The sequence below is a fragment of the Dysidea avara genome, chromosome 9 (assembly GCF_963678975.1).
Source record: "Dysidea avara chromosome 9, odDysAvar1.4, whole genome shotgun sequence".
NCBI classification, from domain to species: Eukaryota; Metazoa; Porifera; class Demospongiae; order Dictyoceratida; family Dysideidae; genus Dysidea; species Dysidea avara.
Window position 1 is genome coordinate 29,679,802 of NC_089280.1, and position 21,861 is coordinate 29,701,662.

Consider the following 21,861-nt stretch of genomic DNA (forward strand, 5'->3'; position numbering starts at 1 on the left):
GGCCTAATAGCTATATATGACTAATGAAAACTCATTTTGCTTTTTTTGTTATCAAATCTGCATTAATGGTCTGTGGGCACTGAACATGTACCCACAGCCAGAGAAAGCATAGCTACATATACATACAAATTACAATATTTAGAAATAATTGTTATATGCACAATAAGTATGAAATAGCTCATAAACAAGTAGCCGTACAGCGGTTTCAACACTTAATTGTTGCAATTTGTGCGAGTGGCTGTGTACGGATGTGTGAATTTGCTGTAGCTATCTGATACAACGGGGGTAGTAGGTACCCGAATCAGGCCCCAGGCTGTTGTAGCTACACACGACGATTTTCATTGGCAGGGGTGGTAGAAGAGTCTAAGAACAGCCAGCACTCACGCATGCGCACAACACAAAATTGCAAGCAGTGCTGAAAGCTGTCGTTCGATTTTGTGAAATCCTTGATGAAATTCGTGAAATCTTGAGAAATTTGTTCAAGATTTTGAAATCCATACCCCTTTTTCATGAGTTAGTGACCCCTCGGCAATACTCCACTACTCTGTCAATGAATCATTGATGTTCACACAATATAGCCTCCTTGAGGTATCTGAATGTTTGCTCCTCACACACTGCACAAAATTCCTTTAGATTCTGCTTAGACTGAGTTGATTCAGCTTGTCACCATACTTGTTTCCTTTGTAGTGTAGCTATACACATACTGATTTATGCCGATTAGGAAGGCTGGGCCTCAGACTGTACACTCTAAAGTCAAAGCAGGTAAAAATAACTCACATACTAGTAAAAACAAGTCATGCATTAAGTTCCCTACTTGATATATCCGAAGACGAACACACTGAGTCAGCTATTCCCACAATTAGTACTTCGTTACTAATGACAACCAACAAGAACCACAATCGATCCTTAAATTCGTTTTATCTTTCTTGGGGTACGTTTGATTACCTGCTGGAAGTGCCACTGATAACTTGTACAGCAATGGTAAGCTGCAAGCTTCAATCTGAGAAAGCATTCCGTTCCGCAGTTTAGTCCATCATTCCGTTCCGTTCCGTTCCGTTCCGTAGAATAGACCCCACCGTCATTGATTCCTTGGTCACGGGGCTTACCCTTGCTCTGGGACTTTACCTGTTCAGACACCCTGGCCCCATCTAATTTATCTACTTCTGTAAGTGGTGCCAGCCGGCTGGCAAACTCTGCAGAGTCAGCTAAGTGCAGAAAGTATTCTTCTCTGATTCCATCATTTCACTTCTCCCCTTTATGTGTTGACACCTTGGGTGCTTGGGGATCATGTGCACGCTCATCAATGAGCTGAAAATCAGTGTATAGCTGGAATAATCTTCATAGAAAGTCCTTGCAGTAGTACAGAAGAATCGGATTACAAACCACTGAGTTATGGTTCGAAAGCCAACTCCGTGTAGTAAATGCGAGATCGAGATACTCTAATAGAACAGTCACCCTAATAGAGCATTCAGCTAATTTATTTACTCCATTATAGAATTCTATTGCATTGCAAGTTATTCTGTAGGGAGTTCAGCTGCAAAAAGTTAATCTTATAGACAGTTCAGCAAGAAGCAAGTCACCTTGTGGATAGTTAAGCAAATATATCACAGTAGAGATTCAGAACATTACAAGTCACACTGAAGAGAGTTCAGCTATAAACAAGTCATGCACTCTGTAGAGAATTCAGCTACAATTAAGTCATTCTCTAGAGAATTCAGCTACACACAAGTCACTGTGGAGAGAGTTCAGCTACAAACAAATTACCCTGTAGAGAGATAGTTACGAACAAAACACTTTGCAGAGAGTTCAGCTACAAACAAATCAACCTTTAGAGCGATCAGCAACAAACAAATAAACTTGTAGAGAGATCAGCTAGAAACAAATCAACCTGCAGAGAGATCAGCTACAAACAAATCAGTTTGTAGAGAGATCAGTTACACACAAATCAACCTGTAGAGAGATAAGCTAGAAACAAATCACCATGTGGAGAGTTAAGCTACAAATATATCACTGTAGAGATTCAGAACATTACAAGTCACACTGAAGAGAGTTCAGCTATAAACAAGTCATGCACCCTGTAGAGAATTCAGCTACAATTAAGTCAGTCTCTAGAGAATTCAGCTACACACAAGTCACTGTGGAGAGAGTTCAGCTACAAACAAATTACCCTGTAGAGAGATCAGCTACAAACAAAACACTTTGCAGAGAGTTCAGCAACAAACAAATCAACTTGTAGAGAGATCAGCTAGAAACAATTCAACCTGCAGAGAGATCAGCTACAAACAAATCAGCTTGTAGAGAGATCAGTTACACACAAATCAACCTGTAGAGAGATAAGCTAGAAACAAATCACCCCGTAGAGAGATCAGCTGGAAGAAGTCACCTTGTAGAGAGTTCAGCTATAAAGAAACCATCATGTAGAGAGTTCAGTTGCAAACAAATCACCCTGTAGAGAGTTCAGCTACAAAAAAATCACCCTGTAGAGAGTTCAATTAGACGAAGTCACCTTATAGAGAGTTCAACTACAAAGAAACCATATGTAGATAGTTCAGCTACAAAGAAACTACCATGTAGAGAGTTCAGCTACAAAAAATCACCCTGTAGAGAGTTCAACTAGGCGAAGTCACCTTATAGAGAGTTCGGCTACAAAGAAACCATCATGTAGAGAGTTTAGCTGCAAACAAATCACCTGTAGAGAGTTTGGCTAGAAACAAATCACCCTGTAGAGAGACCAGCTAGAAGAGGTCACCTTGTAGAGAGTTCAGCTACAAAGAAACCATCCTGTATGTAGTTCAGCTACATTTCAAGCCGCCCAGTAGAGAGATCAGCTGCAAAAAATATCCTGTGGGGAATAATGGGCATGTAATAAATATATGTGACTGGGCCTGCGAAAATAGGGCATGTGGGCACATGATTTTTGCCTACTTTTTCAAACTTTCATCACTCATAACGTTTTGTACCATACTGCTATCACAATGCAATTTTCAGCTCTTAGTAAGCATTTAATTGGCTTAAGGATGCAGGTTACAGAATGCAAATATTCTGTTCCAGTACTGAGATATGACCTGTAAAGTGATGGGATGTAGTTTGTGCCCACATGCCCTGTTTTCGCAGGCCCAGTCACATATGTATATAATTTGTATAATTACTAATAAAATAAAAAATAATTGAAGTATTAAAATCTTCTTTAAGTTCTTTTCTTCTTCCTGTGGTTAAAAAAAAAACAACACATGGGTTAAAAAAGCCCCAAAGCCATCCATATTCCGGCTTTGCAGTATACAAATACAAAAAGAAGTGATATCTAATCAAAAACAGCCAAGCTGTAAAAAGAGGTGGGGCCCCCAAATAGGCCATGGTGAAAAAGATGTGAAATCCAAGGTGGCGGCGAAGAAATGGCTGTGATGGTAGGTTAATGGTTAAATTTTAATAACGACAATTCAGGTGAATTTTGTGCCGCTTGGTCTTGGCACCAGATTCACCTGAATTGTCGTTATTAAAATTTAACCATTAACCTACCATCACAGCCATTTCTTGGCCGCCACCTCACATCTTCTTTCACCGTGGCCTATTTCGGGGCCGCACCTCTTTTTACAGCTTGGCTGTTTTTGATTAGATTAGAGTATCTCGATTTTTTTTAACGGAATGTGCAGTCTGCAGATTTTCCTACTGTTAAAGCTTTATAATCACCTCAAAGTGCTAGCATAATTCCTGATTCCCACACATACCCATTATGCTCGAAATTATGCCGGAATGATCGCCGCATCCCTAACACCCACAACTGTTATGGTGTAGTAGGAACACCCTTGGGTGTTTGCACTGCACTAATTCAATTTTGCCGAAACACTTCTTGGTGTTTTTAACACCATTTGGTGTTTATGTACACCTGGTTTAGTTAATAAAATTAACACAATTCGGTCACACATTAAGTTTGTAAGTCAATAAGAGTATACAGGCTAGCAATTAGGCCCCTATTCGGTGATTATTAGTTTCTCATCCAGCCTTTCTAATTATTATGATGCGGGCGGGAGGGTATTTCCATTATACCATTGTTTTATAATATTAACACACTGATGTACAGACCTTGTCCAAATTGTCTTTTTTTCTTACTACAAACATTTCCTTCACCAGCTGATTCTACTTTTCGTGATCGCCAACTGTTTTTCGACAGTCAACTGAAAGCCTGCTTTGATGAAGATTTTTATTTTTTTTTGATTAAGTAAAATTAAATATATTAAATACAAAATTCTAACTAGCTTAACTACCAAACTAAGTACTTTAACTACAAAACTAGCTACCTTAACTACAAAACAACCTTAATTAATAACTTAGTTCAACAAGTCTATGCCATCTTCTGGGCATAAGCCATAATGCCTCAGGATCATTTTGGCATTATATCGCCAGAGAGTAACTGACAAGCGCTGAAGCAATTGCTTCCTTGCAAACTGTCTGGGAATACCACTTTTAACAGTGGTACGGTCGGCAATCGTGGATAAGGTTGATAAAGCAAAGGGTGTCCAAACACCAAACGACTCGCAAACCAGGGGAAAAATTCACCACCATGGTTATTAACAGTTTCCAAATAATGGTCATCCTTAGCCTCCTCACTGGCAGCAGCAGCTACCCCAGCCTTAGATGCAGCAGCGGAAATAAAGGAAGGTTGAGTTGTGCACCTGACAGAGAGGTCAAAGTAAGCAGGACGGCCTAGAGTAAAATCAGGATGGTAAATGTCCCCAGGACAAGATTGATCAGAGGCAATGCTTTGCTCACGGAGAACACCAGGGTGATCTTGCAGTAGAGCATGGTGTACTATAGAAACAAGAGCATCATGGCGTTGGATACGTAGTGGGCCATGAGAGCAACCAAGAAGATGGTCACCAAACTGATCTATGACAGACAAACATGTACAAAGTGGTAACAATGGGAAAAGAGGAACACCCAACCATAAACGGACAGCGATAGCAAACTCATGTGGAGAAAAGGCCAAACCCAATGTTGGTTAAGGGATGGCCTTCAGCCAGCCACTGCTGACACCAGAGGAGTGAGCAACAGCACGTAAACGAGCCTGGTCACGGATTGTGGAGGTGTTGAAAATGCTTGCAAATAATTGATCATCAAGGGAAGCCTGTAAGTCATTTTGGGAAGATAAGTTGGAAGGCAAGATGGATAGACTTTGGAAATAGGAGATAGCACAATTTTCACCTGGAAAAAAAGTCTTCTAACTTTGATGAAGTCGATAGAGCACGATTGCAACTGGCACTGCAGCAATTTGCTAAGGAAAAAAACAGTTCTCCTGGTGATATATAGCGCATTGTAGCATTCATCAACAAAAATTATAACAGTTTGGTATCACGTGTTCTTCTGAGCATGCGCAGAGTAAATAATGGCTTACCATGCGGTAGCTTAAGAAGGATGCAGGCGGTGGATGAGAAACTAATAATCACCAAATAGGGGCCTAATACAAACAAAAATATCTTCCAGCATTGCACATACATTAAATCGTTAATCATTTACAATGAAGAAGGCCAAACATTGGATAGGCTGGCAAAAGCATCAAGCAAAATGCCAGCATAATAGGATGGTTTTCAAGATTTTAAATCAAATTCGCAATGCGCTCGCCAAAAATGCAGCAAAACGTGAGCACACTACATTTTGGTACTGCATTTCATATCAAGAAATTGTGCTATGCTATTATTTTTATTGTTTCTTGGCTGATTATTCACCCTTCGCGGAAACAAGATCGAGATACTCTAATAGAGCAGTCAGGAAAGGCTGATATACTCTAATAAAACAGCCAACTCTAGAGCATAATCTTGATTTTGAGAGCATAATAGGCTGGATTTTTGAGTACTGCTCAAAAGAATAATAGGCTAGTTTCAAAGCATAATTGGCTCAATCCTATTGATAACAAGTGCAAGAAAGAATTAGGAATTTTCCATATGAGTAGGGACTGGAGCAATAAAAAGCATTGAAACAAGCCGCTGAAACAAAACACAACTGAATGATTGCATTTTAATCCCTGCTTTAACCATAGCAGGCTATAAAGTAGGAATTAAAATGCAATCATTCAGTTGCGTTTTGTCTCAGTGGCTTGTTTCAGTGCTTTGTATTGCTGCAGTCCCTACTCATATGGAAAATTCCTAGTTTTTCTTGCACTTGTTTGTGTACTGTTTTTTGTAAATTTTTATTGAATAACCGTATAGTAATCCCCCTCTGCAATTCTTGAAATACACAGCTCAGTAAACGTTCCTAAGAATGCGGATTTTTAACAAACCACTTTAAACAACACATTACCCACAGAAGTATCTTTTCAACTGTTTTATAGTGTGTCTACAGTATTATTTTCCACTAATTAGGGTCTCCACTCAAAATTGGAAGGTGCTTCATTTTCTTGTTTCTGGAGATTTTCACACAGGTTTACCTTTAAGATAAAGAAAACAAGTGCTAATTTGTTATTGGAGTGTTTGCAGCAGTTGCTATCAGCACAATTTTAGCATATGTAGCTAAATATCCAAAAAGTGGTCACGTGACCAAAAATCCCTTCATATAGGATTTCCACTGCAAAATAAGATGATGCCTCAGCCTTTTAAATTATTTTCATGCGGGCTGACCTTAAGATAAAACAAACAAGTGCTAATATATTAGTAAATTGTCTATTGTTTTCAATATCAATGCAGTTTTAACTGTAAATACCTAAAAAGTGGTCACATGGCCAACAATCCCATCACAGCTATACAGGATGCTAAAGCACTACAAGATGTAGAAGTCTTCATTATAAGGCAAGAAAACATACTAATTGTGACTTCGGTCACCCTAAAATACAATGATTTTCTAATAAGCTGCCCAATTCAACTATTATGATATTTTTGGCCACGTGACCAGTTTTTGTATGTTTTGTGTGTTAAACTTATGCTGATACCCAATGATACAGGCAATCCAATAATAAATTAGCACTTGTTTGCTTTATCATAAAGGTCAGTCTGTGTGATAATCACCAGAGACAACAAAAGGAAGCACCTTATTTTTGACTCGGAAACCCTACACTAATTCTCTCAACAGAGCCTCAGGGCTGCTTTTACTTTTAGTTCGCGTAAGTACGGGTCACGCCTACTTTCTAGACGATGAGATACGCGAGCCTATGAGGCCTACTACGGTGTTTTTCAGTTGTAGTACACCTGAAAAGTGCTCTGGGAAAGCTACCCATAGAGTCTGTAGAGAGGCGCCATATACAACTGGTCGGAAAAGAAACCACCTTCGAGCCAAAGCAAACACTCTAATCCTTGCGCGTGTAGTGGCGATGTTTCTAATCCTTGCGCGTGTAGTGGCGATGTTGAACAGGCAGCAGCATATCCCGAGGTGTATTCCAACATTAAAATCACGTGCTTGCTACAATTATGCTACACGTTTATTCCAATATGTTAGGGCGCTGTGGTGTGTGTGCTTTGATGGAGGCCGTACCCATGAGAAATGGCCACGATAAAGAAGATAAAACAGTAAGACAGCAGTGTACACATCGTAGGTATTTAATATTGTGAAAGTTTTTTTCTCCACAAAATTTGAAGTGTTTCTGCCAAAGAAGCAAGGCTGTAGCTGTAGCCAGTTTTCCGCTACGCTTGACTGAAAGCATCAGTGAGGCAGGCAGTGAGGCAGGCAGTGAGGCAGTAGGAAATTTGCTAAAATAATGTTTTAAAAAAATTTCGTAGCACCTTGTCGGAAGCGTTTCGGGTAGTTCTGAAGACACATTTGGGCTTGTTTATACCTGACCAATACTGTGAAATGGCCGTGAAGGATTACTAAAGATGACTTTGTGTAGATTTTTCTTCGTGGACCACGCCCACACCTTCATCGTCCCTACTATACAGTACTATTGTACTGTATGATATGGTGCATCCATGTCATGTGGTTCCCACTACACCCTCAACACAAAATATTAGCCTTTATTTTCCTCAGTAAGTTTGCTGTTTCGACTGTCTGCATGTTCTTTTCTTCCTGATGATGCCAAAAAGCATGATGCACAAATTTTAAAACATACTAGACTCAAACCATATGTGACCATATTTTACAAAACTAATCCAAATTGCACATCAGGCAAAACCAAACTAACACCTCCAGTGGATAGCTACACTATTGTACTAATAGCTTTGACACTCAGTATCACTCAACTACTCGAGGCTGGTTTCAACAGATGTCTTTTCTGGGTGGTGTGCAGAGCTCAAATGGCAGTTTTAGGCCTTGTGAAGGACCTGGCTTGGCAAGAATAATCAGTGGTTTACTGGTGGACAGCCTGATATTGTTGGCCAGATGTTTTTCTGTGGATTTTGCTACATATCAGGCACTAAGGAGCCAGTACAGCCCTGCATGTAATCTTGTCTCTGGACTCCAATCATGGTCTGCCGCCATTTTGAGGTCTAACACTTGCCCACCCCCACCCTCCTTGTCCAACTACTCAGGTTTTCTATCTTATTTGGCGGGAAACTCTGTGAGCAGCTGCAAGTACTGGAAGTGGTCTGAAAGGTAACAGATTGATGCATCTTTTGTGTGAATTTCATACATGTGCTTGCTTGGAGAGTTATGCTGGCTTGAATTCTTTAAAGTTTATCTCGAAACTTCCAATGTGTAATTTGGATGGTTTTTCCAAAATCCAGTCACATATAGTGATCACTGACTTGAAATGTACAAATAAATTTATAGCCATTTAAACCATACATTAAAATAAATAAGTGAATAAAGCCATATATGCAACAGGTTAAAAATTACGTTATACATGTCCTGGTATATGTGTTCACATAGCTTGAGCTGTCTTCATCAACTTCTGACTATTTTGTGATTTGTGTAGGAATCCTACAGTGGGGATGACGTTAGTAATACATACCACAAGTGATAATTTTAATTACAGTGAAATGGCATTAATAGGTCCACCTACAGAATATGCTATTAATGAGGTGGCTGCTAATTATCCAATGTGTGTGATAACTAATGTGTTTTACAGGTGTTAAGCATAATGATGTCTTTTACTCTCTGTAGATTACTTACTAACTAACTATGTAACTATAGGGTGCAACCCTTGAGGCACAGTTGCAAGAATTTCAATGAACTACTTGTTCTGTATTTTCAGAAGGAAAAACATGGCCACATGGCCATCTTATCAACAATTGAATCACAGATTCTATAGGAAATGTGTCTGACAGAAAAGACATCATGCCTAGCTGCATTACCACTTCTCTACACACCACACAACAACACAGCTAGTCATTACCTGTCACACATTATGGCAGTCACTTTTTGGCTGTTCTGCCATGACTCAGATTCCTCCACACTGTTATTTTCACCCCATGTCATTACAAACAGTCCATGATTGTGTATTAAATCGATAACTTCTGACAGGTTGTTCACCAGATCAACACATACACTAATACCCTGTAACATAATAGACCAATGCTGAATGTATAATCTCCAGGCACATATGTATAAGAATAGCATATAGTAACATCAGTAGTGTGTAAAATTACACACAGTGGAACATTTCTTAAAAGCACACACATAGCTATTGGTCTCCTTATTGGTTGTTTTTTACATACTTGACTTGACTTGACAGATTAAAGTATTATACTAGCAAAGTAATGAAAGTGGTCTTAGAAGCTCTGTACAATCACAGTAACACTTACAGCAAAGTTTTGTGACTTTGAAAAAGCAACTGCATCACAAGCAGAGTGATTCCTTATGTCAACAGCTAAGGGATACTTCAATGATTTGCTCTCCGTTAAGAAGAAGACTGGAATTTGCGGCTGTTTCAATTGTAACCTGAAAGAGTTAATCATTTAGTAATCAGTGATGTTATCAACCTCTCACATTGTACAAAGTGATGGATCAAATGTTGACATCACCATATTCCTTTTTGAACCATATTGGTATAATGTAGAGATGATTACATCAGCAATTGTGTTACGGTTGACGTATGGGAAATAGTCACACTCCTCACCATCCTAACACAATACATAAGTCACTATACACAAAAATGTGGCCCGCTGAACAAAAACTCAACTTGTTCACATATTTCTGTTTTTTCTTATATAAATGCCACTGAAATACATTAGATAAAAAATGTGTCCTACATAAATAATTTTACTCATGTTTTAATTAGTGTTGTTTTAGTTAACTATAACTAAAAATAAAAGTACTTTTAGTAAGGCAAATATGTATTAGTTAACTAAAACTAAATCTATAACTAAAAGCAAATCCATATTATAACTAAATCTATAACTATAATAAAATACAACAGAATATTTTACTAAAACTAAATCTAAAACTAAAAAGAATCGGAAAAGATTACTAAAACTATAACTAAAACTAAAAGATTTTCTTATGTACAACTAATACTATAAAACATCTTTAGAAATGTTACTATAAGGCCCCTATTTGGTGATTATTAGTTTCTCATCCACCGCCTGCATCCTTCTTAAGCTACCGCATGGTAAGCCATTATTTACTCTGCGCATGCTCAGAAGAACACGTGATACCAAACTGTTATAATTTTTGTTGATGAATGCTACAATGCGCTATATGTCACCAGGAGAACTGTTGTTTTCCTTAGCAAATTGCTGCAGTGCCAGTTGCAATCGTGCTCTATCGACTTCATCAAAGTTAGAAGACTTTTTTTTCCAGGTGAAAATTGTGCTATCTCCTATTTCCAAAGTCTATCCATCTTGCCTTCTAACTTATCTTCCCAAAATGACTTACAGGCTTCCCTTGATGATCAATTATTTGCAAGCATTTTCAACACCTCCACAATCCATGACCAGGCTCGTTTACATGCTGTTGCTCACTCCTCTGGTGTCAGCAGTGGCTGGCTGAAGGCCATCCCTCAACCAACATTGGGTTTGGCCTTTTCTCCACATGAGTTTGTTATCGCTGTCCGTTTATGGTTGGGTGTTCCTCTTTTCCCATTGTTACCACTTTGTACATGTTTGTCTGTCATAGATCAGTTTGGTGACCATCTTCTTGGTTGCTCTCATGGCCCACTACGTATCCAACGCCATGATGCTCTTGTTTCTATAGTACATCATGCTCTACTGCATATACATATACATTCTCTTTTAGTGGGCATCATCTTACAATTGCCACAGTGATACCTGTAGGAATTGTATTATTAGGTGACAAGTAGTGGTAGAATAGTCATACCAACTCATATCATTGGGCAATTTCCCAAGTAGCTCTTCATCAGACGATGATTCATCCTCAGTCAGTTGGTCTGTATCACTAGCGTTAGCATTGAGGTTAGCATCTATTGGCTCCAATTGGTAAGGTTCAAGAGAGGTTCCAGCTATCTCCTCAGTATCTTCGTGATAGTCTGTGTCTTCGCTGAAAATGCTCATTTCGTTGCTAGAGACCAAACTGGAAACGTCACTATATTCATCGGAAATATCTTGAGAATCAATCTATGATCAATCAAACTGAGATTTCAAGCCAGTAGTACAGCAGGAGTCCGTTGACGACTTGGAAGTATCCATAACAAAGTCTTTCTATACCTATTACTTCACTCTAATACGTGACTGAATTACTAATAAGATCTGATTCTTCCATGGAATGTATACTTCATTCACGCAGCGTTCCCCCTCTGATTTCAGCAACTTATGACGCGTTATGACGCGTTATAACGTATGATTACTCCGGAAACATTTTTGATCGTGTATTTCATTAACAAATCATACAGTAAATTAAATTTAAAAATGTACAACTATACACAAGGGTATTAAATCAATACAGTAATGAAATAAAAAAAGAATTTTAAAATTCCATGTCTCCCTCCCTTTAAATGAAGTTCAAGAAAAATGCAAACATGTCGGGTTTTCGCTCAGCGGGTCACAAATATGATCACACATACAGTACATACACAAAATACTTTACCGTCTTAGGGAGGGGATATTTCACTTCAACGTTGAAGAAAACGGACTCTGGAAGTTCCTTCAGTACCTACACATGAGCACACAGTGATGTGTCATTAACCATCTGATCTACAGGTACACATCACGCATGTTATAAAGTGGCATTGTATAACATGCTTCACTCTGGTAGCTCATATTTTAGTTATCTAATAGAACTTATGGTACAATGTTTAGAATAGTCCTTCAAGAAATGAAATATTTATTTTTCTATTGAAATAACTTCCGGTATACACATGCAGGCACACCTCATAACAGCCCTTGGAGATTGTACGATGAATGTACATAAACCTGCCTAATAAGGTCACCTGTATAAACTGACAATGCATACATGTGACCTAACAATAGAAGCATATATATATATAGTTTGGTATGGCACAGGCGACCAAATTAGAATAGGAGTAACTTACGCAACTGCCACTTAGCTAGAAATCTTCAAAGGGGAAAATTGGACATGTTAAATGTATAGAAAAGGTTTGGATATTGTCAGCTAGCTGTAGTTGAACATCGGACTTTAACCCCTTAAAAATTCCCAGCTAAATGGCATACAGCAAGTAGGTAACTACCACTGATCAGAAAACCCACATGTCTTTGGATAGCAATAGCTTCTCTGTGTCCTCACCTACTTAGCTACGACCAAAATTCTAATGGCCCCTTAGTAATGGAGGTTTTCTGATCTACGGTACAATGATGAGTGCATGTCAACATCACCTCTCTGAGATGTGGAAACACTTTATTCTTGCTGTGTCCACCCAGCTCAACTCCTGTGGTTTGTATGACACAGTACAAGCATTGTACACACACCCTGAGCTATTGTATTGGCTGGTGGTGGCTGGAGTGGATTAAGGCTTTTACCATGGAATAACTACCATACAGCACTGTGGTGGGGGGTAGAGTGCTACTGGTTGGTGCTAAACCATCAAAACCTGCTCCACATAGTACACACATTTCACGTTCAAACGCATGATGACAATTTCGTCATCACACTTGTGACGTGGTACAATAACATAACTAACTAACACTTACCTGAAGATGATAATGGGCTCCGAGATTTATCTTTGCTGGAAAGCTGAAAAACATGATACATAATGACAAACATCTAGCTTTGCGTTCTCATTTTTTCTACCTTAAAAGATTTAATCTGGTCATAAGTCAAATCTTTCAACAGAACATCAAAATAGTGATCCTGTAATGGATTATACAGTAACTGCAGCAAAAAGTTATTTCATACACTGTAATAGTCACATACAACAAATAACAAAGCTGTGGACAGTTTCCACAATGAGATTAAGTGTCCATCACATGTATTATTTATGAACATCCACCTCACAACTCACTGGAGAAACATTTAGACTGATCATTAAGTCATGATAAATCACTGGTTCCAGGTCCTTAGTCAGTTGAACATCAAACTCTACACCAATAGCTCCCTACAGCAGCAGAGATAGTGATGCAACACATGTGAAAGTATGACAGACTTTTCATGCCTGTGTCAGCCATGAAATTACAATGCAACACAATACTGAGATGAGTTCAGCAGTATAAAGTGTTTATACACTTACCAGTTCAGTGGCTTTCTCAAAAGAAGCTATCGTGTTCTCTATTGTGTCTGTTGGCCTAAAAACACACAACAAATAATAGATACCTCTCGCAGTGTTACAAACTATGTTATACTTCATTTAGTTGTGACTGCTCTCATATGAATGGGAGAAGGAAAATGAGACTAATGATACAACATCTAATCTCACAACATTAGTAAGTGCTAAGTTAATTGATTATGGTGGTATGTACCAACCACCAGGCCCACAACCATGTTTTACTCCTCCATCAGTTAATTTTACAACATTTCATCACCTCATCATATCACCATTGGCATAAGGAGTGACCATTGGACTGGGTACTATTGGTGTTTTTATAGATGGACTGAATTGTACTTTAACCGATAGTGTATATGTATTGAACTGATCCTTCCCTTGAGCTGTACATGACCTCAGAAATAATGACCTTACACATCATATAATGCACAACATAATGACATGCTTCCTCAAATTTTAAGTTTATTATATTATTTGTTTAACATGCCATGTTGTACACATCAATACGACTGAAGTTACAGAGCGTTTAGAATGTGATGCTACAGGCATTTATATATCGAAACCACCATAATATTATATAATCGCATATGGCTAGGGACCCGCCGATAATGCTGGCATAATTTTGAGCATAATAGGTACCTAAAAGCGTTGAGCATAATGCCAGCATAATAGGTTAAATATTTGTACGATAGTGTAAATTCTTGCTGGAAAAATGACAATTGCAAAATAAGATCGATGTACTCTAATAGAGCAGTCAGTAACTCTAATAGAACAATCATCAAACTGACTGTTCTATTAGAGTATATCGATCTTTTCTCTTACATGCAGGCGTGCAGCAAGAATTTATTATTTGTGTTCCAGCCACTCATTTTTTTCTTTCTATACAGTGTTAAACTAGTAGCAAAGCATATGAACTAAGACATGGACATTAAGCATAATCGAGCATAATAGGTAAATATTGAGCATTAATTTAAGCATAATAATTATGTGAATTTTTGAGCAGTGCAGCATAGCATAATAGGTAAAATTATGAGCATAATCGGCGGGTCCCTACATATGGTAGTTGCGATGGTGAGAGGGTTAACTCTAGAAAAAAAAAAGATCGTTTCAACCCTATTAATAACCAAACCCATTGCTTGTGTAAGAGGACATAAACCACTAGTAAATGTAATCAGGATATACAGAAGCTCCAAAAAGTTAATGAAATGAATACTCCCTAATAATTGTAACTAAAAGCCATACAAATGGTAGATTGTGTGCAGCACATGTGATGTGCATGCTCAAGAAAATAAACCAGAAACACCTAGTGATTATGTTGTGTATGATAATATAGTTACAGGTACCAATATAAGCCATGATTACAAGCTGGAGGCTTCCAGCACAATTGGAAAATAGACAACTGGTCTGAGGCCCAGGCTATTGATTGTTTTAATTCTTTCCCTTGCTGCTTCAGGCTGAGTTTACAGCCATCTGAGGAATGAAAGTGCGAGCTATGAGTAATCACATGACCAAGTAGTCCATGCAAGTTTGTGTTCATGCAGATATGTACAGTATCATCAGGAGCCCATAATTTAGTTATTTGTAACCAACATTACCTTATTCAGCAAACCAATAATTGGATCTAATTTGTGGTACATTTTATTGGCTTCAATGACCAATGTATGTTATGGCTTCTTGATAAAATTGTGAACCAATCTTCACAATTGAGCATGATTTTGTCGAAACAAATCTGGATACAGTGACGAAGAATGCTACATCTTGAAGTGCACTGAAGTCGCTATGGAGTTGCATTTACAGATGATACAATGCCAGGCGCCACTGGACTATCCAAAATAAACCAGTCTCAAATAAAGGTCCTATTTGTTTACAGGAATGAAGTAAAAGCTTTCAGCCGTTTGGATGAGAAAATATTGTGCTTATAATATTTGTAGGGAAGCTAGTCAGCAATGGTTAAGATAACACCTCAGTTGATCTTTAGAAGGATTAATTGATCAACCCTAATAACAGTTATTTTTCACCAGTAGTAGATTTTGACTCACTGCATTAGCTGGTATAGTTGTAGAGGAGGTTGGAATACTTTAGGAAGATCCCACAGCCACTACATTACTCACCACGAACTCCATGAAAATGGCACCAAGCATCAATTTAGTTAGGTGCAATGCCATACATAAACATGTCCCTCAATGACAGTATCTGTCATTGAGGGTCATGTGAAATAGCAAATAAACTATGCAATTAAGGTAAATAATTTAGGTGGTGCTTAAGGCATGTCCAACCCCCTATGGTATACCTCATTGACAAATACTGTCCCTGTATAGGACGTGAGTAGTGGTGTGCGATATATCGAAAAATATCGATATCGCGATAATTTGTCAATATCGTTATCGTATCGATTTCTATACCACTTTAGCAGATTTCGAATCGAAAATTTTCGATAATTATCGAAATATTAAAGAATATTTTGATAAATCAACAGCATTTAGTATGTGATTGTGCGATCAGGCTAGAAATGAAGGTTGGTTCTGTACAATCTAGCCACTTAAAAAGCTTGTCTACCAGTTTTCTAGGCTTCTATGCAATGGTTTTGGAGTGTAAATTGTATTTGAAACATATTTATAAATATCGGCCGCCCACGCAATTACTATTATTATTATTTATTATTATTAATTTTATTGTTAATCAGCAGGACCCTCCAGGAGTATAATGCTGATGTGCAATTACATGTGTACAATTTCAATTAGTTACTTAACTATATAAGTATGTACAATTACGACAAGTTACTTAATTATATACATATGTGCAATTACAATAATAAACTATAAAAATATATACAATTACGATAAGTTACTTAACTATATACATAAAAGGGGCTAATTTTTGCTTAAATTCTTCAACACAGTCAGTCTCAATAATCTCAGCATCTAATCTATTCCATTCTGGTACAGTTCTTGGGAGGAAGGAATATTTATACACATCAATTCTTGGTTGGTAAGGTACTAGTTTAAAGTTGTGTGAGTGTCGGGTCCGTAATACAGTAGATTTAAATGGGAGATAACAGTTCGGTATAATTAATAAATCATGTAGTACTTTATATAGTAGTCTAGCTGATTTGCGACATTCTTGTAGTGTAGGCCATTGCAAGTTTTCAAGGATGTTAGTGATGCTGTCTCTATTATTTCGTCTCCATGGTTGACCTGTGACAAAACGAGCAGCTCTATGTTGGACCATCTCTACTTGATTTATGTTGGTTTGGTGATATGGATCCCATATTGGGGAACAATACTCTAAAATAGGCAAGACAAATTGTTTATATGCTAGCTCACGTAGATGGCTAGGACAATGCTGAAGATTTCGTCGCAAAAAACCAACAGCTCTGTTTGCCTTATTGCAGATGTAATCTATATGTGGCTTCCATGAAAGTCTGTGATGTAACTTTACTCCAAGATACAAATGTTGTTCTGTAACTGCCAGTGAGGTGCCATTCATTACATACGAAAATAAACTTTTGTTATGGTGATTAGAAATTTGCATTATCTTACATTTGCTGATGTTAAAAGCCATTTGCCATTTATCTGCCCACTTTGACAGTATTGTCAAGTCTTGTTGGAGTGTTTGATGGTCTGTTGAACTGTGAATAACTTTGTATATTAAGCAATCATCTGCAAAGAGTTTCATTTGGCTACTAATACCCTCAGTTATATCATTTATGTACAGTAAGAACAAGGTAGGACCCAAAACTGAGCCTTGTGGTACTCCCGATGTGACTTTACAATAATTATACTCCACCCACACAATTAAAAATTATCGAAAATCGAATCGAAATTTCGATGTTTACCCTATTATCGTATCGATATCGAAATGAAAATCCTGACATCGCACACCACTAGTGAGAAGGTCAAGCTATGTGCATGGTGTCTAGCATAGTAAACACTTACTGATTAAGACAGAATGTCATCCCATTACCACGATGTCCTATAATCATAGAATGACCCACCCACTGATGTAGTTTAGACACCCTCCATTGGTCATTGATTTTCCAGTCAGCCAATGAATCACAGGGCAGCACCACGATGTAATCCACTGCTTAATATAGTAACACATCATTTCTTTCCTAATTTACTGACCTGATATAGTCCCAACAGGACGTAGGTCAGCATCATGTAAAGTTAGTGTAAGAGTTCCCTCCAAATTCCTCAATTGTTGAGGTAGGACACTTGCTCTACCCACGACTTCCTTGTTGGAGTCACTACAGACTTCAAACTCATAACTCTGTAATAATACATATCACAACAAGTTAACACTATTACTAGTAACTACTCACATAACACTCGTAGTCTGGTACCCTTAACATCCATAGTTGTGGTAATAGTAACATCCGGTGACCAACATTAGTGTCCAGTTCTTGGCAGCGACCAGTTACTGAGTCTAGAAACTAATAGTAACAATATTGATTATTAGAAAGGATATTAACAACACAACTGGCTACTCTATGTGACGACACTTTGACAACTTTATATATACACATATACCGCACAAGCACATCAACTCACACAAGCTTTGAAATTGCTCGGTGGAGAAGGCTATAGCACAAACAACAAACACATTAATACAGGTAGGATGTTATTATAGCATAATTAACTCTCATATTATATTCTTAGCTTATACATCATGCTTATATACTTGATTTTGCAAAACATTATGCACTACTTGGTTACTGTTCATTAAACACAGCATATAATAACTAAACTGACGTTCACCGGTGGACATGTTGCATGCGTTACCGGTGAACGTGAGTTGTTCTCTCTGCCATGTCGTTTCGGTGGGCTCGGTATGGATGACCCTACAGCTTTCTGTGAATCTCAGTTTGATGCTTCCCTGCGAATTACTGCACCACTAAAAGACTTGATTATTAGTCAGGTAGCACATGCTCATCCCCCAGATACTCGATCCATCAAGACTCAGGTTCACCTTTTGGTGTAGTCTGGCGCCGCCCGCCCCTTCGCATAAAGTAAGGGTCTGATGAAATACAGATACTAAATCATTTCTAGCGCCCAGATTCGGCGCTAGCCAATTAATGCATGCCAATGACGTTCACACTGAAATCGCCTTGGCAACACAATGCTTTTGTTCGAATTGAAGTGCAATCATCTGACGTAACAAGCATTACGTGTGCTGTCTAATTGAATTCCTTTTGAAATGATTAGGTATTTGTATTTCACCAGACCCTTACTTTTTGCGAAGGGGCGGGCGGTGCCAGACTACTTTTGGTGCCACCCTGTCATTTTGACAAATTAGATAAGTAATAATAATAATAACCATCACCGGCGTGAGGCTTCTAAGAAACGGGCTCTTGAGATCAGAAATGGTCTCTCTTCACAGCTTCAAAGAGCTATTGATCTGAATAGTAAACCTGGAGCCTCTTCTTGGCTTCTGGCTTTACCACTGCAAGACCAGGGTTACCATCTGACAAAGCAGGAGTTCTGGGATGCTCTTCACCTGCGATAAGGATGGACTTTATTAAATACTCCTAGCCACTGTGTGAGTGGCTCACCTTTCACTGCTGATCATGCAATGATCTGTCGACATGGTGGTTTGACCTTTGTTCGCCACAATGACCTGCGTGATACAACTGCTGAATTACTTTCAAATGTTTGTACTAATGTTGCAATTCAGCCACCACTTCAATCCCTGAGTGGCGAAGAACTTACCCCTCGATCAGCTAACTGCCAAGATGATGCCAGGGCTGACATTCATGCACGCGGATTTTGGGGACGGCGGAAAAGTGCCTTTTTCGATGTAAGGGTTTTTCACCCAAACGCACAAAGCTACCGCAATGTTTCGATACCATCTGTGTATAGGCATCATGAGATGTAGAAGAGGGAGTATGGTGATTATGATTATTATTATTACTGAGCAGTCAGCCCTGCTGGTGTGCTCAGATTTGCCCGAATACATGTAACACAATTACAATAATGAGTGTAGTCCAGTTCTAAATGGTGACTGTGTCCGTGAGGTGGAGTTTGCATCCTTTACTCCATTGGTATTTGCCACAACTGGGGGCATGGGGAGGGAAGCCATCACATTTTATCGCCGGCTTGCTGAGCTCCTTTCCAAACGTGGTGCTTTATCGTACAGTAGTACTTTAGCGTGGATTCGCTGTACCCTTTCTTTCTCCCTGTTGAGGTCAGCGACGATGTGCATCCGTGGAAGCCGCTCCCTCTCGTTTAGATCACTAGATGCTTCCCCGGAAATGGGCCTAAGAAAGGGCGCTAGGGACCTTTAGATGTCTCGCTTTTCAGTTCTTGTCCAGCACGTTTGCCTCTTGTGCTGGGGTGGTAGGAAAGGGCATTACATCTAGCCCGGGATAAAAACTAAACTGACCTAATAGGCAGCACTACATGACCCATTTCATCAGAGTCAAATGTACATGCATTCATCAAATACTTTGTAAAATGCAAGTTTGACGATTTTTATAATTATTATTATTTTACTGAGCAGGCAGCACAGCTGATATGCTCAGGAAAAAAGCAATCATAAAATGAATTTAGCTACGTAGTTACAAAGATTACAGTTATTGAGTTCCATACAATGTTTGCAGTTCCGCTGAAAAAGAGTCAATATTGTTGCTCTCAATGATGAAAGATGGTAAGTTGTTCCAATCCTTAATTGATCTGGAGAAAAAGCTCTGTTGGTATGCATAGGTAGATGAATTTGGTAGAATAAAACGATGTGGGTGATATAGTCTGGTGGATCTTGTCATTGAAATAAAATGAGGAGGAATTGACAGTGAATAATCTTGATGTATAATTTTAAAAAGTGCTTGTAATCTGGATATTTTACGTCTCAGCTGAAGGCTTGGCCAAGAAAGATGCTGTAACATAGCTGTGACTGAGCTGAATCGATTGAAATCATTTAGGACCCATCTAGCTGCCCTACGCTGTACTTTCTCTAGCTGTTGAATATTGTTATGGTGGTATGGGTCCCAGATGACTGAAGCGTATTCCATTGACGGTCGTACTATCGTAAGGTAGGCTGTTGCTTTGATGTTAGACGAGCAGCAACTCAGGTTGCGTTTCAAGAAGTTTAATGTTCTATTGGCCTTAGCAGCTATATTACTAATATGTGGAGACCATGATAGTTTGTTGTCCAATATAACACCAAGGTAGGAGTGTTGGTTTGATGTACCCAAGTTGTGATTGTTTAGCTTGTAGTTGAAAATGATTGCAATAGCTAAAATGGGACTACAGTGACAAGCATGTCCTGCATGTGCTCAGTGAGGTTTTATGTACCTAGCGATGTATTGCCCCACTCCCCCTTGCCAGGAAATATATGGGGCTATAGTGGGGATTTGACACAGCTGAATGTCAAATGCCCCCATAGTGGGGCAAACCTATCATGTCAAATCTCCACCATTGGCCCCAGTTGCAATGTGGAGATTCGGAATCTATAGCAAAGAAAGTCACAACAAAAATACTTGGACGCTTAATGAATTGCTATCAAATGCCCCATAGTGGCGCATGTCAATTCCCCCCGTAAAGCCCCACCTTCGCCGAGGGAGCGGGGCAATACATGATAGGTACATTAAATGTGTGACTCTGTGAGAGCTATTGGCTCGTAAAATGCAGCAACATTTGGACACAGTGTGTTGCATGACTTAACAGAGTTACAACAGCACGTGCAAGTCACGTAGCTACAGTGGTATCTATAAAAGCTGTATTCTCACCAGTGGAAAGTTTTTTCTTCAACACGTATCTTAGCAAAAAAAAAAAAAAAAAGCAAGAACAAATTCGTTTAGCAAGACGCTTCATTTACAGTCATATGCATAACTGACCTTTATGTCGCGTAGAGGCTTAACGCGCACTTGAATAGTGCACTGCGAGGTGTTCTTCACACCAATGATACTGAGTGGTTCCGCTGAGGAGGAGTGAATGAAAAACTGAACTTCATTTTGTGTTCCTAGCCAATCTCTAGTAGTCGTCCTATCAGTATTCATCGTGTATGAGTACCTGTCAACCTGAATAACTGTGAATGCACTACCGGCGCAACGGAGCAAGTCGGTTTTACACTTCAGGTATCGTAAACGATTTAGATGAATTTAAAGATAAACTAGCACACTATTTGTTATAGCACTCATTTGTATGATTATCTGTGTTGTATGCTCTGCATGAGGTTTACACAGTAATAATAATAATATAATAATAATAAGCGGGCGGCTTGGCATGCAAAAACAAGTCTTACAGTTGTCCAGCACGTGCGTTACTCTGTTTTTCTATTGTCTTTTACAGTTATCCAGCACGTGCCTTTATTTGTGCTGGGGGTGTTAGGCAAAG

The 21,861-nt window shown here is 38.8% G+C and overlaps 1 protein-coding gene across 1 annotated transcript; it reads right to left on the minus strand.

The window, feature by feature from the left end:
• Nucleotides 1-8,663: 8,663 nt before the first annotated feature.
• On the minus strand, nt 8,664-19,095 carry LOC136265614 (glycerophosphocholine phosphodiesterase GPCPD1-like). The gene is made up of 16 exons (XM_066060502.1): nt 19,083-19,095; nt 18,942-19,027; nt 18,082-18,111; nt 17,853-17,963; nt 17,656-17,800; nt 17,467-17,611; nt 13,499-13,553; nt 13,274-13,366; nt 13,063-13,122; nt 12,963-13,005; nt 12,648-12,700; nt 11,902-11,967; nt 9,847-9,980; nt 9,663-9,798; nt 9,254-9,414; nt 8,664-8,838 (listed from the first exon to the last, which is right to left on the minus strand). The coding sequence occupies exons 4-16, from the start codon at nt 17,904-17,906 to the stop codon at nt 8,814-8,816; spliced, it is 1,170 nt and encodes a 389-aa protein (XP_065916574.1). The 5' UTR covers nt 17,907-17,963; nt 18,082-18,111; nt 18,942-19,027; nt 19,083-19,095; the 3' UTR covers nt 8,664-8,813.
• Between the last annotated feature and the right edge of the window lie 2,766 nt (nt 19,096-21,861).

Bases quoted from the DNA above. Each gene is read 5' to 3' on its own strand.
- LOC136265614 (XM_066060502.1), bottom strand. From the start codon at position 17,906: ATGTTACTATTACCACAACTATGGATGTTAAGGGTACCAGACTACGAG. The intron at 13,554-17,466 runs GTAAGTGTTTAC...GTGTGTTTTTAG, and splicing joins ATGACATTCTGTCTTAATCA to GCCAACAGACACAATAGAGA. The intron at 13,123-13,273 runs GTGAGTTGTGAG...AATCCATTACAG, and splicing joins TCAGTCTAAATGTTTCTCCA to GATCACTATTTTGATGTTCT.